Consider the following 18,027-nt stretch of genomic DNA (forward strand, 5'->3'; position numbering starts at 1 on the left):
AAACCGAGGGACGGGTAGTGGAGTGGTGGGCGTTTGGAGGAAGAGGAGGAGAGATTTAAAAAAAAAAAAAAAGCTCCTTGCTGTGTTTCATGACACCTACACAGTCCACAGAGTCTGGCTTCCTGTGGAAGCAGAATCACACTCCGTGGACTGAACCCTCGCTAGTCTGAGGTGGGAGGAGCTTCCCTAACTCACCGGCTCTCTCTTCGTTTCCAGCTGAGACGCCCATCGAGGAGTTCGCTCCAACCCCGGCGTTTCCCGCCCTTCAGTACCTGGAGTCAGTTGACCAAGGGGGCGTGGCATGGAGGGCGGGGCTACGGACCGGAGACTTTCTCATCGAGGTACTAGCGGACTTCATTTTATATTCAAGTAGACATCAGTCAGCTGACACATTTACTGACATTTTTTCATGTTTTTTTTCAATACTTTATTTTGTTTCTTATTCATTTTATTTTTAACTAATTTTTTATTTTCATATTTTTTTGTTGGTTTATCATTCTCAAGCATATTTGTCATATGAGCACGCTCTGTGAACAGAAAAGAAAAGATTAAGATGGAAACTTGATATTTTCTGACCTCAGTTTTAACAGGTTTTTTTTAAACTTTTTAATCACCTACAGGGACAAAAAGCTGTGAATCTTTGTGTTTGGGCCCGTGAAACATTTAAAGCATTATGACTTGAGTTGTTTGTCTTTTCTCCAGGTGAACGGTACCAACGTGGTGAAGGTGGGTCATCGGCAGGTCGTCTCTCTAATCCGGCAGGGAGGAAGTCGCCTCCTGATGAAAGTCGTCTCAGTTTCCAGGAAATCTGAAACCAACCTGATCAGGAAAAAAGGTAGAGCCACCTGCTGTCCAGTCTTAGTAAGATTTGATTTTATTGGTACACAACAGTGTACAGTTAGTATAATGATTTAAAGCAAAGAAAGTCAATCTTTTCAGGCCTAAAAAGGACAACAATACAATAACTTAGGTGTCATATAAAGTGGGTTTTATTCAGTTCTGATAACATTTAAATAAGAAAAATAAAAATGAACTGGGAAGAATAAAGTTTTATTTTAGTTTTACCCCCTTGTTTCAATAAATAATCAAAACAAATCAAGATGTAATTATAGATGTAACAGTCAAACCATTGTATAAATACAAGACGCAGTTCAAGTTTAGTTAGCGAGGAGGCAGCTGCACGTGCTCACTGGAGCTTCTGTGTATTTGACATGTCAGTGACATGACGGCTATCTGTGAACATGTGACTCTTTACAGGGAAACTTATCTCAGCGCTCTTTCTTTTTATAAGTGCTGTAGACCAAAATACCCCCACCCCCCAACACACACACACTGTGTACCACTAATATGCAATCTTGCCTTGTAGCACCGCCCCCTCCAAAACGAGCCCCCAGCACCTCCCTGACCCTGCGATCCAAGTCCATGACGGCTGACCTGGAGGAGATAGGTAAACACACACACACACACACACACACACACACACAGTTAGACTGTAGCGGTGTGTGTTGCTGACCTTTGCTCTGTCTGCAGCCAGGAGGAGACGCTTCGGTGAGTCACATCGACCTCACGGTCATCGTGTTGTGACCCTGCGGTGACATTTGTCTTTGCAATCTGTTAGCATGATGTCGCAGTGATGTCATCAGCTGCATTTCCACCAGAGTCCAGGTTATTTCTGTGCAGACAGTTTTAACCAGACACAGTCGCACAGCAATGACACCAAGCTCTGAACATCCACTGGAACTCCAAATACCCGCCTTTGTGTAGTGACCGTGGACAGCTTGCTGGTGACTGAGTAATGGTTTAAAGATGAGGTGTCCGTCAGAGTCGCAGTCTGACAAATATTTAGCAGCCCACCCTGCAGTGCAGTGAAACACTGTTTGTCCCCTTCCTGATTCCTTAGGGGTTTTTGCATATTTGTCACACTTACATGTTTCGGGGATTTACGAACAAATTTAGCGCCTCTGACCACACACACAACCAAAAGATGAAGCCGTGCCTCCAAGTGACACTAATCCCCCAAATACTCAGAACATTAGCACGAACATAACTCCTCCCAGCCCAGATGGGGACTTTGTGAAACCCACAAAGTTAGTCACCTGGCCAGCCTTCATCGAAGCACAACAAAGCTGATTTTGAGGGCACAGGGTGGATGACAGAGGAGACAAGAAGGCACAGAGTTAGGATTTTGGGGAATTCAGGCCAACACTTTGGCCTAATTTTATCTCCTGGAATGTTAGGTGGAAAAGCAGCTGATGTTTTCCATTGATGTCGCGACTTTTCAGGGCTGTAGCTGAATCGAGTATAGCTTCTACAATTACACACAAACAGCACATGTTCGATTTTTATTTGAGGCGTCCATTTTTTTAAGGCATCATTGATATAAGTTCATCTACCCCCTGACCCCTGTTTTTCCCAAAAGGGGGGGGATGCTACAAAAAAATGATGCTTGAAAAACCTAAAAATAAAAAAACAGTAACACTAAGTGCTTTTAAATTGAAACACCTTTTTTTGTCTATTTTGACACTTTTGAGAGTTGTTTTGCGTGAAGTCCTGCTGCAGCCCTGGTGACTGATGTTGTGATGTAGCTCTGATGTCATGATTTCGCCACAGTGTTTGTCACGCTGTTTGGAAACTTTCACAGTGGTGTGGTCGTGTACCGGATGCTTAATCATGTCTTGTTAGGAGTCTGTTCATGTTCCTTTTTGTCGCTCCAGAGAAACTGGATGAGATGTTGGCCGGAAGTCAACAGGAAGTCGTCTTGAGGGGCCGCCCATCAGATGACTTCAGGGCGGCAACGGTGAAGCAGAGGCCAACCAGCCGGCGTATCACACAGGCAGAGATCAATGTAAGACACGGTTGAGCTAATGTGATAAACACATAGCAACCGTAGCGAGAGGATGATTTTTAATCAGAGATTCCTGAGTCGCAGGCTTTCACAGCTCAGTGTTTACCTGCACACAGACTAATCAGATTTTCTTCTCTCAAAGCCTTCAAGCCCCCATAACATCAAATAATAAACTAGAGATGGCACGATACCACTTTTTTATGTCCGATGCTGATATCATAAATTTGGATATCTGCCGATACCGATATAAATCCGATATAGCGTATTTTATAAACAATAAAATGTTTTTTTTAAATATCTTGCTGCATTTTGTATAAGTTCATACTCAAGTTTAAAAAAAAACCAAAACTAAAGCGATTCTGTTATACACTACACCGAAAATATTTCATACATCAGCAATACTGACCAATCTAATAAACTTAAACCTACACTATCCTCCCTATTCTGGTATTTTAAAGAGTACTTAGTGGAAATATTAAACAACCTAACTAATAGGGTTGTCAACTCCAAATAAAAACCATAGGGAACCATCCCCAACCCTCTGCCTCATAATGCTTAACTGATGTAATTGACTGTAATTTAATGCAAGTGTAAAAAGAAAATGCACAGAAATCAATAATTTTTCTACAATAATTAAATAGATTCAACATCTTTCTTCAACAGAATTGCAGACTGCACAGATGGTACCTTCCCAAAGGAAAAAGTACTATAGCTTACTAGGTTATAAATGTAATTTCTATAAAATGTTCCTATATACAATAATGGATTTCTATAAATTTTACATCAGATGAAAACTTTGGTTGTAAGATTCAGATAATTATTTATTAAAAGTAGTGCTGTCAGCGTTAACCTCATTAAAATGATGTAATTTTAACAAGGTTAACGCTGACAGGACTAATTAAAAGCTAGACATGACAATTAGAAAGAAAAGTATGTCTTTGTGTCCTCCTTTCCCTGTTAATGCCCTATCGGCCCCCCTGGCAAAACTTTGCTAGACCCGCCCCTGCACAGTTACCAGTGTCAGCTGCATAGAAAAAGATCCTGGTGTAGAAAGTAATATTAAATAAATCCTAACAACAGCTTCTCAAGCTTAAACGTGCCGCTGTTGTTTATCCGCCTGTTTCCTCTTTCTGGCGTAAAGTGGGCGATAAACAAACAAGAGAGACGGGACTTGCGTCAGAAAAGCCGATCAGCTGATCATTGATTAGTTTCATGATTGAAGTAGCAGCAGGAGAGGGAGAGAGAGAGGCAGTCGCTCCCAGCATTCGCTGGGAATGCTTTACAGACATTCAGAGATGAACTTACACACTTGCTTTACTTCTCTGGGATACCTTTAAATGCCGGTTTGGAAGCAGTAGCGAGGCTCCAAATGCTCAACCAGTCCGCCAATAGGTCTCACACGCCACAGCCGCTCTATCGTGAGACGCATGCTCCTCCGATGTGTAAAGGTTATGAGCTGGGTTACGCTATGTGGCAAGTTTTGTGAGGTGCTTTTTTGATATTTAATGGATTGGATTACATTTTTTATTTCTCTCCGATATCCGATCCAGTAATTTAAGTCCGTATTGGACCGATACTGATACGTAATATCGAATCGGACCATCTCTATAATAAACAAGCATTTATTTTAGCTGAACTGGTCGCTACTTACTGGAAATAGATTTGGTCACGGTAAACATTTCAAAATCGGTGGAACGGTCTCTGTGCAGATCAGTCAAATATGGCTTGTTTGTAGCCGGGTTCATGCTCAGAGGTATTGCTAATCAGGCACAGGTCAGGCACCTGAATGTCAGTAGCAGAATAATCTGTTTGGCATTGCCAGAGAGAGATGGTGGGTGGTAAAAAGAAAAACATTGTGACTAATAAGTATTTCTGTCCAAAGACTGATTTGAACACTTTTGCTGAGAAAGGGGAAAACACCTGTACTTTAAAGGATGTGGTTGAGATCACAGACACCATAAGAATACTTACTCGTTGGGGTTGTTACTTTTCTTAAAAGTACCAAGTATTTAAGCATTTAAGCAACACATTTATTTAAGAGTATAAGCAGCTGACTGAGAAACCCTGGGTTGATTTATTGAGCCAATAACCACCTTTGTTTGAACATTTACCCTGGTTGCCCAGGAAAATAAACTGGGTTTATTTACTTCATGGCAGTACTGACTTCATATGTAAAAAGTACATAGTTGTTAGCATAGAAAAGCAAATAAATATCTTAACTCTTGGATTTTTGACAAAATCTTTGTGTTGTTTGTGTCTGTAGTCGCTGTTTGAGCGTCAGGGTCTGGTGCCCCCTTCAGCTCCAGAGAAGAGCACCATGCCTTTACCCAGAGGGATGTCCAGAACCAAGAGTTTTGGTGAGAAATGTGGCATTACACCAAACTATCTCATAGGCTCACATTTTGTAAAATATGTCACTGGCTGAGCATAAGAGTACCGGAAATAGGAAAGTCGAGGCATCATTGGCTTCCCATTTTATGACCCAAGAAGAAAGCCAAATCCTCATAGTGCTGCTGTAATAGGCAGACTGGTTTCAAGCTAGCTAACACCACAGATAACTTTATACCAAGAACTTTAATTCATTGATCCAATGCAGACATAAGATCTCTTCGTAAGACCAATCGGTGTGGTCGATTTATTTTGACATCTCATTGTTACTACAACAGGCACACCGGACGACGACAGAATCACAGCTCTGATCAATGAAAGTCGGTTTCCACGGAGCTCTTCGCTGACAGACAGCTTCATCCCTCCTCCTCCTCAGACAGCACCGCCTCCTCCACCCTCTGCATCCTCTACCTCCTCGCTCTTCATACTCGACTCTGGCCCTCCTCCCTCTTTTCTCCCTCCTCCTCCTCCAGCACGAGGAGATGGACTGACCCGCTCTAGTTTCAAGCCAGGGGCAGAGCCAAGGCTTCAGGAGCTTTCAGATTCACCAACGAGGAGCCACACCCACGCCGAGCGGCAGAGGAAAGCAAGGTCCATGATCATCCTGCAGGACACGCCTCCACCACTGCAGCCTGATGCTCACGGTGCCCCTGCTACTCACACACTTCACACCGCCACACACACCGCCACACACACGCTTCACACCGCGACACACACATCTACGCTATCTCTGCACAGCACTAGCCCCGCCCTTGGCCACTCACCTCTGTCGCGACGTCGGGGAAGAGCAATAGAAAACCCCTATGCTAATGTGGGACAACAGGCTCCGCCTACCAAACCCCAGAGGAGGAAGTCACCATTACTGAAACAACTTCCTGTTGAAGAGCAGGGTTAGCATTTTTCTGTCTGATGTCTGTGGCATGTTTGTCTCAATCCTAAGTGCATGATTGGATATGTTGTTCAGAGAACCATGACTCGTGTTTGCTTATTTTTTAAATATATTTAAAATAAAATTAGGCTGAGACACCAAAACAAAAGAAAAATAGACTCCTAATATTTACATTTTCCAGGTCTTGGGATCAAAGATCACGATTCATCCAAAGAAGGAGGTGGACCCAGCAGCCCCAGCAGGGCTGAGCTGTACCAGCAGCAGGTTCTTTCAGAGCGTGCTCGAGTTCAGGGTCGCCGGTCGTCTCTCTTCTTGTCAGTGGAGGGAGCGGGGTCCGAAAATCAGGCACCGCCTCTTCTGACGCAGAGCCACTCGATGGATGACCTCGGCGAGCTTCCCCCTCCAGCTCCGGTCCTGTCACCTTCACCGACGCCTCATACCTTCCTCCACCCACTGACAGGGAAACCTCTAGGTCTGTCTGACAGCACAGAGTTAATGAATGTTCTCAATGAGAATCAGGCTGCCACATTTTGTATGGGTTAATAACAATAATCACCTCTGGAAAAGTTAGTTTTATTCAATTCAAGCTTAGAATAGAAAAGAATAGTAGACCCTTGAAGTGCTTGACAGATCAAAAGGGGTATACAGGTAAAACCTTGCGGTACCGGTGAAGAAAATAAATAAAAAATAGAGATTTTAAAACTAAGGAGGTATTCCGCAAAACACTAGTGGGGAACAACCCAGGCCAGAAAAAGTGTTAAGGCTGAAGAAGGTATCAGACAAGATCTTAATGTTCTCCACGTAGTAGAAGAACACTTTACAAAATAAAACACAACCTAGAACACAGGGTTGAGGCTCTCAACAAAACATGAAATGGCCAGACAAAGTAAAGGCATTAAGACTGAGGGCAGACAGGGCCTTTGTGTACTGTGCATAGTAGAAGGCAACTCAAAAGAAAACCACTTTACAGAATATAACAGGACCCGGGACAGAGCTAGCGACTTCAGAAAACATAAGATAGAATATTAAGAGATATTGCAAAACAAAACACAACCTAGGTAAGATCCTAGACCTTGACAATATACTGAACCTTGGAATTCAAGTTTTTGTCTGGATGGATTTTTATTCTCACTTGTGTTGTTTGTCTTCAGACCCGTCCTCTCCACTCGCCCTGGCACTTGCTGCAAGAGAACGAGCGCTCACCGCCCGCACACCGAGCCCTGAGCCTCGAACTAAACACGCTTCTGGCTCCACCACACCAATCCCCACCCCGGCTGCCAGTCCTGAGGGCAGACACAAGCGAACGCCCATCACCACCCCACAAAGCAGTCCTGAGCCACGATCCAAGCGCACCACTCCTCAGACAAGCCCTGAGCAGCGGACCAAACGCACCACTCCCCAAACGAGTCCTGAGTTAAGGCATAAACGCATAACCCCACCCCTTTTCCCAGATGGACAAGTTGAGCGCCCAGAAACAGAGGGAGGAGTGACATCACCTGCCGCACCCTCCCCTGAGCGCTGGAGACCCTCCCCTTTGCCACCACTGGCCAATGAGGCTCATTCTCCTCTGATTGATAGACGTAGAAGCCTCACAGTGGGCAGTTCAGAGGAGGAGGGAGGGGCTTACACAGTGACACTCCCACCTGCCTTGTTATCATCCAGCGATGAGGAAACTAGGGAGGAGCTGCGTAGAATTGGTCTGGTGACTCCCCCTCCTGGCTTTAGCAGCCCTCCTGCTGCTCCTCCCCCATCCTCTCTCACCTTGTTGCCACGACGAGGTGGAGAGGGAGGGGGAGGAGAGAGTGGTCCTGAATCTTTGGGTAGACGAGGAGATGAGGAGGAAGGAGGTGATGAAAGGCTTCATGACAGCTCGTCTTCCCCAAGCTCCCTTCCACCCTCCATCACCCTGGCTTCTCCTCCTGCTCCATCTTCCCCATCTTCCCCACCCGCTACTCACCCATCTCCTTCATCCGCCGCCGTTTCCCCATCAGGTTTGAAGCCTCGCCTTCGTTCACCTATCGGTCGAGGACGTTCTGCACTCCGGGACCCCCTATTAAAGCAGTCGTCAGACAGTGAGCTCCTCCCATCTGCTGCATCATCATCCTCCCCCTCCTCCCCACTTTGCTCCTCTCCCACCAGTGGCGGAGGCCGACAGCCACGCTATTTGTTTCAAAGGAGGTCTAAGTTGTGGGGGGGTGGGGATCAAGATCGACGGGGCCTCAGTCCAGAGGAAGGGGGGGGGCGTCCAGCAGCCTTGGGAGGCCAGGGATCCGGCTCAGCTGTGGATCTAACAAGCCGGTCAGCTTCTGCACTAGAGCTAAGCGGCAGAGCGGGGTCTGGACTGGATCTAGCCAATCGGCTACAGCTGCTCAACAAAGATAGCCACTCTCTGGGGGAGGAGCCAAGCCCCCTCGATCCAGGTCGAAGGTCACCAGTAGGAGGTGCCAGGTACATCAAATATTGTAAATACTGGTGTGGTGTGCTGTTGATCTGGCAGTCATGCAGTGTGTTTGCTTGAGTAGATGTTTTGTAACAGTCTGTTATTTGTATTGTTCCAGATGTGTGGACAGTGGGGAGAGTAAATCGTAGGTTTTAATCTCTGGTAAACATTTCTTGTTATTACCAAGAGATGGCTTTCATCAGCTAACAGCTGACTAACATGCACCACCCTTGACTAACTACTAAATATCTCAAATTACTCTCCCATCTGTCTTTTGAACTAAAGTAGGGAAATCTTTGATAACCACATCACCTGAAAGGAATAATCTTTTTAGTGCTCAGCAACTATAACAGAGCACAACAGCCCTGTCAAGCCTTGTATTTGTTTATATCTTGAAGTTGTACAGGAAGTTTTTTGGGGGAATAGCTTCTGTTATCATTTTCAAATCACAAAAATAGAAGAGGAGCTAGGACTAAACCTAATATACACCAAAACTAAGAGTGGGGCTAGGACAGAGACAGCAGACACTAAGGAGTACTTTGAACAGTATTTTAATGTACTTTGATCTAAAACAGATTACATACTAAGAAGAAGGAGATAGCCTAGCTTAAGACATAACTCTAAGGTACTTAGCAAAATAAAAAGGACCTAGACCAGAGCCTTGAGGTACTCCACGAAACATGATAGGATGTTGGCCTTTGACAAGGCATCAATTGGACATTTTTATCTTACCCTAATCTCTGTGTTTCTTGTGGGTAGCACAAGAAACACAGCCATCTTCATATATTCTGTACAGAAATGTAAACAACCAAACCAAGTTATGTTAAAATGGTTTATCGGTGTGATCTGACGGTTTAACTTCCAGTGAAACAATGCTACACATGAATTTTCATGACTGTACAACATGATCAGTATTAGCAAAGATATGAAATTGCTTGCCCAGCGTTAGCCCCAGTTTTTCAACAGAAAGAAGCCTGAAGTAGTTTTCCAAAGTCCTGCAGAACCAAAGGTTCTTATCTAGACAGTCAAAATGCAGGGTGTTCTCTTCAACAACTGTTTCAAAATTTGAAAAGAATAATGTACAATTTATCTGCCACAACTTTCACATAAGAATACAATACTTGACAGGAAGCTGTAACTAATGATTATAAGGCTTAACAAAGGATCATTTACACTGTGTTTAACTCATAACTAAACATTCTATTTGCTGTGTTGCAGGTTGTTCTCCAGTCTCGGTGAACTTCACACCATCTCCCAGAGAGGATATGGCGCCTCCTATACAGTCCGACCTGGAAGTCGCTACCCTGTCACTCGCCGGAGCCCTTCTCCTTCTCCCTCGCCCTCTGATAGGTCAGTGGGACTCCCCTCCACTACCGCCCCCTGCTCTGAAAGGCCAGATCTGAGCTCAGGTCGCGGTCTAACCATCCTAAAGTCCTCCAGTCTCAGCCTCCCCTCAGAACCAAAGGAGGTTCGGTTTGTGATGCGAAGCGCCAGTGCACGAACCAGATCCCGTTCCCCTTCCCCTTCACCCCATGCCTCGCCCTGCCCCTCCCCGGTCCTCAGTGGGCCCTTGTTGTCCCTACGACCATGGAGGCAGCGGCCCCTCAACTTGTGGAATAAATACGATGTGGGTGACTGGCTGGAGAGCGTGGGTCTGGCCGAACACCGCCAGCGCTTCCAGGACCACGAGATTGAAGGCTCCCATCTCCCTGCCCTCACCAAAGAGGACTACGTGGAGCTGGGAGTCACCAGGCTGGGACACCGGATCAACATTGAGAGGGCACTCCGACAGCTGCTGGATGGTTCCACTTGACCCCTCACCTCTGACCACCCACCTCTTAGATATCCTAAACTGTAACCTCAGACCCCCTGACCTCTGGTCAGACAGTAGGCCATCTCTTTGAATTGAATAATCTTAGCAGTGACTTATATTTACACCTTAGACCAGAAGTTTTCTGGTTTATCAGCTCTTTGATCAGCAACATAAGGACTGGTAGCAGCTGCAGACCTCTGATGTTTCGTTTGCCTGTTAATGTCTGCATGCCCCATAAAAACTCCCAACCAAACCAAACACTTCACACTGAGTTATGACTGACTTATGGTTGCGTAGATTCATTTAAAACAAAATTAACATGAAATTAAATGTGCATGGCATGTTTTTAATAATCTTGAACATTGTGTTAACTCAATGTTCTTGATTATACCAAAAGTTTTAAGTCAAATGAACTATAGGCTAATATTTTAAATGAGAAATTGAATCTTTTTTTATTTGTGTACAGTGATGAATGATTAAGAGACAAATTAACAATCTGACACCAACAAAGGTGGTCATGAGGAAAATCATGAGGTTCAACTGCAGTATTTCATTTGGCGTTGAAAATAAGTCCATGCTTCCCAGAATATTAAAGATCAGAGAATTATTTTTTTCAAATACGCCACCTCAGTATTAGTCCAAAACAGTTTTCTTTTTGTCAAAAAACCCCCAACAAAAAACACTAAAACATTTAACATTCCCAGACATGGACACTCAGTCATTTAACTCGGAATTATAAAATGTCAGAAGACACTAATAGAAAATATCGATGACAGACATGTGCAGACATGTGAAAACTGGTCGCTGAACTATTGAAACAACCAAATGAACTGACTAAATCTTGTCAGCTGGACTCGGTTTTACACTGTGACAGATTTGTCAGTGTTCTCTGATAGCATGTTTGCTAGTCTTTCCAATTGCTGGGATAACATTACCTATAAAAGCAGAATCTTCTCCAGCATACAATTTCACTACAAGCCACTAAATTTTACTATACTTAGAATTAAAATGTACCAGTAAGTCCCACAATGTGAACAAACTGGGAACCATCAAAGTTTCCCTGACCGTGATGTAACTTATGAAACAGCTGCTTCTGTACAGCCAGGATTTAAAAATGAAAAATAACAGTCAGTGCATCTGAGAAAGGCAGAACAATGAAAGGAACTGAAAAATCTTATCAACACGACTCTGCTCTTAAGCTACGAGAGATTTGAGCGGCCATTATTTTTTTTAAATCCAAAGGTAACTATTCAGTAACTGTTAATAAAATTTATGATGTATTACGATTCTTGAAGACTATAAGCTGCAGCTTAAATTCAAACAGTTGCTTGTTGTTACAGTTTTTGATGGACAGTAAACACTCAAACATCTGGAAACATCAGCTATGAAAGCATTACCTGAATTCGGGTCTGGACCATTACAAACAGCTCTGCTGCCAGCCTCTAATGGTGATCAAAGAGCTGATGTGACAATCCGACTACAAACACATCGAGACGGGTCGTGTCCTCGTGCCGTTCTGCTTCCCCAGACGAGTTTAGCTGGACCTTTGCTAGCGGAGCTGGATGACTGGCAAGCTACTGGGAGTCTCTACTGTAACACCAGGAAATTATAGCTGCGGATATTTGTCCGTCCTTTTCTTGTGACTTAACTTTTGTTTTCCCAAATAATCACTCATGACGAGTTTGTGTTAATTTTTGAGTTCATACTATCTTAAAGCTGATCATTTAGAATTTATGAATAACAAGTAACAATAATGTGGTGGTGATGAGTTTATAATAGTCCGGAAAATGATTTTGAGTTCCTTATGATTTGACAATGAGTTGAATTTCAAGGTCATCTCGATGATGTTTTTGGAATTCATAATGATTTGTCAATGAGTGTGACTTTGTGCTGATGTGCTATGTGTTTCAGGGAGAGCTGCAGCAGAGCTCCAACTGTAAACCTCTCTGGTTTCTAACCTGCTTATTGAGGGCTTACTGTACATGGTGCTATTTGTTTAAAGCCATCTGTACAGAAAATACTTTCCTCCTTCCCCTCTTTATCTTCCTCACCCTGATATCTATTAATTAGCCCCCTGAAATTTAATCAAAGAACGACTTTCAGGAACAGGCCATAAATGGAGTTTCCTCCCTGCCATACTGGGGATTTTTCATCCCTGCCATATGTGGGGTTTCCTCCTGACCGCAGAGTTTACATCAGAGTTCCCCTGTAAGACTTAACATCCATTCATTTTAATTCTACTTCATCTTATTTAATTTTTCACCGTGAAACGTTTTTATGTTAAGTCACAGTTGAAATGCAGAGGTGAAGGATTTTTGTGCAGTTTCAGTATCCAACACAGCTGCAGACTCTAGATCACTCTCTTGCAATTAATTAAATTGAATGTATATTTACACTTACCAGCAGTATATAAACTTGTAATAAAGTATTAGCGCCACTAGATGGATAGGCAACAGGGAACGATATTATAAGCAGTGTAAGATATGGCTTTTCTGGAGATTTAGCGCCTTCCCCTAAAGGAAATTTACCAGGACTCTTATAAAGATATATTTCACCATTTGGATGGATTCAATTTAATCAAGGAAACAAAAAGAAATATTGATCTGTAGAGCTGTCACTCAAAATGTAATCTCAGATAACAGGAAAGGAGACTCAAATGAACCGAAAATTTCTGAAACATTTTGGGTTTAAATACTGAATAAATCCATGATGTTTCCAAAGTAATCGAGTTTAAATCAAATTATGATCACGGCTGATCAAAATAGTCAGGATTGCAGTTTTTGCCATCACGTCACCAGAAATAACAGAAAATCTTCTGCTTGCAGTTGTAGTTGCTCCTCAAAAGCTCAATTTGAGTTGGAACAAACCTCTGGACATATATGACACACTACAAATATTAACTACATGTTTATATGCTGCTAATAAATGTAAATAAGTAATTTAGCTGCCTGCTGTGGAATCTAATCACAAAGAAGCTGAAAGAATTCATGTAGTTGGAGATACTGTCCAAAATTACAGGAAGCTATCTAAGTTAGAGTTTATGGAAACCGGCTGGCGCACTTTATCCTGATGTGTCGTTCACGCCAAATGTGAAGCAAAGTTTCACCTCGCGTGGAATCAGCCACACTGGTGACCTGTGAATATTCACCGAGCAGCCAGCGGGATAAAGACGAAGCTGGAAACAAGTTCCAGAAACGCATCCTCACAGTTTACACTCTGTTTCCTCTGAGCTCGCTCCTTTTTTTCCCTCTTTATCTAAAAGCAAAGTCGAACCTTTCAGCTCCAGCTGTTCTCGACCAGCGCCGATAAGCTCCTCCCTCATTTCTGATCTCACTGGTATCAGCAAAGGATCACCGCTGATGGGTTCTCATGCGAGCAAATGTGGATTTGCCTGTATTATTAAACAGACTGATCGTATCCGTACCGTGTGAAAACTCTGCTTCACGTTTGTTGTGAATGCACCGTTAAAGGGGACCTTTATATTTTTATACTGGCGCTAGATCAGAGTAGCTTTGTACAGGTCAAAGTTCAAATAATCTTCATAGTAACATTCCTGTCTTTATACAGGCCCTCAGTTCACCCTGTCTGAAACAAGCCAATTTATGTTCGGGCTCTTTCCTTGACAGCCTACTTTGCTCTTATTGGCTAACTTCTGGAAGCCTGCCGAGGGGCGGCATCCAGTGCTTGTGAGGTGTACTCTGAAGGCCAAGTGTTCGGCTCACAGGGATTACTTCTACTCATGTTTACCTCATTATGTGTTTATATACACACATTAAACATCACAACATCAGACAGATGACAACAAAATAAGTAAAGGTTTCATATTTTACTACAGCACTAATAATGATACTATTATAATCCATCACTTTGACCTCTTGCCCTGAGAAAACAGACTTATTGAGAGCTTTGTGTTTATCCTAACTTAGCACAAAGCATGGAAGCAGGAGGAAACTGTTAGCCTAGCTCAATCACAAGGTAAAAGTCAATGTTCTAGCTTATGTACACAGTGTAGTGTTGTATTCAGAAAACTAAAACAGAGCAGTCCTGAGTACAACTCAAACAGCCTCCTTTTTATTTCACTGTCTTTCTACATTTGCACATTAACAGCAAGTGGGTGGAAACTGGATTCCTCCAACCTATAAACCAGCGTTCTTTACATACCGGAGACTTGAATAGAATTTTATTTCAGACATTTTCTTAAAGTCACATCGCCCCCTTCTTTTCTGAATATTTGAATTTGGTTTAAAAAAGAATCCCTCCGTTTGCCGCCCTCTAAAGCACAATCGAAGTTTCAGTGCCTGTTCCCGCAGCAGATCGACTGCTTCTGTCTCGTTTCCTTCCAAGTCCAGTTCCCAAACAACCTGCCGAGCTGCAGTCATGATTTCCAAAGTTCTACAAGTTGATGTTGACATGCTTTTATGGACAAAATAATATAGAATGTACAGACTATTTACAGCACATTACAGTAGACTATATGGTCTGTATAATATATATTATGGTAGAATAAAATGTAGCTATAGTGTAAAATACAAAGTAGACAAAGTTTATTTAAAAAAGTAATATTTTGGTAGGCTGTAGTCTATGAAGTCTTTAATCTAATGAGATATTCAGAGCTTGTAAGCAGCTACACTGAGCTCCATCTGGAAACAGTGCAAGTTTCAATTAAACCAGGTTTCATTTTTTCAATGAAGAAATCAAACGTGCGTACATTTAAATATACAATAAATTAACGGTGTTTTTGTCCACAGAAACACTCACCAGTACTATTACCTTACATTATTGAGGTGACTGTTGTTGTGATTTAATGCTATATAAATAAAACTGAATAGAACTGAATTGAATTGAATACACTATAAAATAAAATTCTGCTTAAGTTCAGGATATTTTTGCGTTGGGTTCATCCAATCTTAACCTTCAGTTCTACTTAAATAAAGCTACACATCTGATGGGAAATCAGATGACCAAAGTCTGGCTTCTTGTAATTCTTCCTCTTGCGACAGACATCCTGGAAATCAGGCCTATACTTTCTGTTTCTGGTTATCCAGACTAGACTGTAATGACTCTAGTCTGAAATAACACTGGAAAAAATGTGACCAACAAAACAAAAAACAGAAGTGGCAGAGAAAAGAAAATGGCTAGTACCTGATTCTTTTCTTGCTTCTCTCAATTGATGTTGTACTTATTGTGCGCAGACTGAGCAGAGAAAGATGCTCTGCAGAAATGCTTTAAAATAAAACACAATAAAAAGAGAATCGGTGGATGGTCTGTGTGGAAAGCTACAAAAACTCAGTTCGGGTCATCATTATTGCTTCCTTTGGTTTTATCGATTAGCCAAACCGGTCTGGACCAAAAGTGTCTTTGAATGTTTAATCTGCAGCTCAGAGTCCTGCAGTGTGGCTGCTTACACTGAGAGAATATCACTTGAGTCAGGTATTCTGTACATGTGTAGTATATATTATAATGGACTACTGATAGTCTACTGTACAGAGTCATGCGCAGAATGAGTCAGTGAAGCAGGTTGGAAGCAGATCAGCGACCTCGGGTCCCCGCCTGTGCTCTGTTACACCTGACATGAGGTCAGTCGCCCATCGTAGGACTTCTCAGCCAATCAGAAATGACAACATTTAATCAGTTCTGTCTATTTTGAGCCAATCAAATGTAAGTAGGGCTAAACAGCAGGTGGCACCAATTCTTCTACTCACCCAGTGAGACTATTGTTTTTCAAACTTTCTTTTTTTTGTTGGTTATTAACAACAAAATAGATCCAAGTAGACGTTTACGTAAAGGTTACCGTACGAGCATCAGCACACTCTTATTCTACTTATTCAACACAGCTTCGTGTCATTTGACTGTCGTCATCATGGTTTCAGAACCACCTCATTAAACCATTGAATAATGTCATTACAACAGCTCCAGTCATTTTTTTTTCAGTTAACCCTGTGAGGCCTCAGTCATTGAATCCATGCACAGCCTGCAACTGAGTACGTAGGTCGCTGACAACATTCACAACATTTATATACTCGTGTGATGCGCCCCGCATCACTCTACTTAACCACCAGCTAGTTTTTTGGTGGTGGAGTTTCTTCCATGAAGTGACTGAAAGCAGATGGAAAGTCAGAAACGTGTATGAGGAACTGATGCTATCGAGAGCCAATCACAGTCCCTGCGGCCTCAAAGATGTAATGTGTGCTTATATTTCAGTTACAGAATCCCACTTTGCACTAACTGTTTAGATTTGGACTCTTTTAAGAAAAAATGTGAATTTTTTTGTGTGTGTGTTTTAATGGTTTTAAGACGTCCCCGAACAAAGACTGAGACCGCACAGTGTGAACATAATTAATTATCCATAATTAAGCCAGTAATTATACAAATAAAGTTTTATCATTTCTATGACTTTTACTTTACTTAGGCAATAAATAAAGACGCGTCTGTTAAATCTCAAAAACAAATTCTCACTAATACCATTTATTGACACTCATATTGGCATAGCAGTTTTATAATTAAAACTATCCTTAAATCACATGTAAATAAAGAGCGGGGCTCATAAACCATCCCATTCAGTAACTTTAAATACATCTGAAGTGAGCTGGATTACAGTGTTATTCAGTCTACAAGATAAAACCCTGTCCAAGTACTTTTGGTCATTTTTGGTTCTACAGTTTGTGTTTGCATGTTCTGGCCATCTACAAAGATAATAAGTCAATCGGAAAACCACAAAAAAGCTGCCTCGTGATTTTTGTGCTATTTAATACGAGCTCAGATTGTTTATTTCTCTAAAAAAATACCTGCAAGTTAATTTTTTTAATATACAGTACCAGACAAAGGTTTATAGACACTCACATATTCATATGTATATGTGAGTGCCTCAAAACTTTTGCACTTGGCACTACTTGGTCACTCGAGGGTTAAATATGAGCTGTAAACCTATCAGAACAATGTCATTTATATTTGACTGTTATAATCAGGTCTGTGATGAAAAGATTTTTAATAATTCCTCTAAGAGAAAAATGAGGATATAAATCAAACCATAGCTCCTCAGCCGTGGTTTAAACCTCTAATATTTATTATTTATGTTCCTCGATGTTCGGTACCTGGGGATGGTCATGCCTCTTTTACCAGCGTTCATGTCCATGAAGTGTCAGAAAATACACAAAGTTCAGTAACGTTCACGCCCACAGCAGAGTAAGGAAACTCAAGAGTTCAGATTTTTACATTTTTGTGTTTAAAAAAATGAGAAGTTTTTATTTAGAGATTTTACAGTCCAAAAACAGAAGGGAATAGAAAGCCATCATTTATAAATGTTCACTTCACATATTTGTTTTTTAAAAGTTGGTTGAGAACAGAATTTCTTTTGCTTAGGGTTAGACAACTGTAGAAACCAGAGGCCACCCAGCAGGGGGTGCTGCAGATAAACGTTGAAGCGATAACTTAAAAACTTCCAGATCCTTCCAAATCTGTGTGATAAAGTGATAATTGATCAATAGAAGCAGGATAAATCTGAAAGAATGAGCCAAAATGGAAAACTGGAAAATAATCCACAGCTTCCTGCTGATTGGCTGAGAATCCTGGCTTTCTAACCTGCGTGTGAAACCCTCCTCCCCCTCCTCTTAAATCTCCACCTGCTTATAAGTTTATGGTTTTATGGTTCCCCC

At 42.1% G+C, this 18,027-nt stretch overlaps 1 protein-coding gene across 6 annotated transcripts in view; it reads left to right on the forward strand.

Annotated features, from left to right (window-relative positions):
- The window catches only part of shank3b (SH3 and multiple ankyrin repeat domains 3b), a 63,712-nt gene extending 45,691 nt beyond the window's left edge, over positions 1 to 18,021 (forward strand). For 3 of the 6 annotated variants that reach the window (XM_013913186.1, XM_013913187.1, XM_013913189.1), the window contains exons 18-27: positions 217 to 341; positions 703 to 835; positions 1,367 to 1,447; positions 1,531 to 1,548; positions 2,715 to 2,845; positions 5,109 to 5,202; positions 5,512 to 6,123; positions 6,304 to 6,594; positions 7,274 to 8,570; positions 9,781 to 18,021. In XM_013913186.1, the coding sequence (XP_013768640.1) occupies positions 217 to 341; positions 703 to 835; positions 1,367 to 1,447; positions 1,531 to 1,548; positions 2,715 to 2,845; positions 5,109 to 5,202; positions 5,512 to 6,123; positions 6,304 to 6,594; positions 7,274 to 8,570; positions 9,781 to 10,375 (3,377 nt within the window). In that variant the 3' untranslated portion in view covers positions 10,376 to 18,021. Of the gene's footprint in view, positions 1 to 216; positions 342 to 702; positions 836 to 1,366; positions 1,448 to 1,530; positions 1,549 to 2,714; positions 2,846 to 5,108; positions 5,203 to 5,511; positions 6,124 to 6,303; positions 6,595 to 7,273; positions 8,571 to 8,680; positions 8,725 to 9,780 lie in introns of all 6 variants that reach the window. The other 3 variants (XM_013913188.1, XM_013913191.1, XM_013913190.1) reach the window with 2 other exon arrangements.
- The last annotated feature ends 6 nt before the right edge of the window (positions 18,022 to 18,027 follow it).

The sequence above is a fragment of the Pundamilia nyererei genome, unplaced genomic scaffold (assembly GCF_000239375.1).
Source record: "Pundamilia nyererei isolate P.nyererei 1_Seehausen unplaced genomic scaffold, PunNye1.0 scaffold00119, whole genome shotgun sequence".
Taxonomy (NCBI): domain Eukaryota; kingdom Metazoa; phylum Chordata; class Actinopteri; order Cichliformes; family Cichlidae; genus Pundamilia; species Pundamilia nyererei.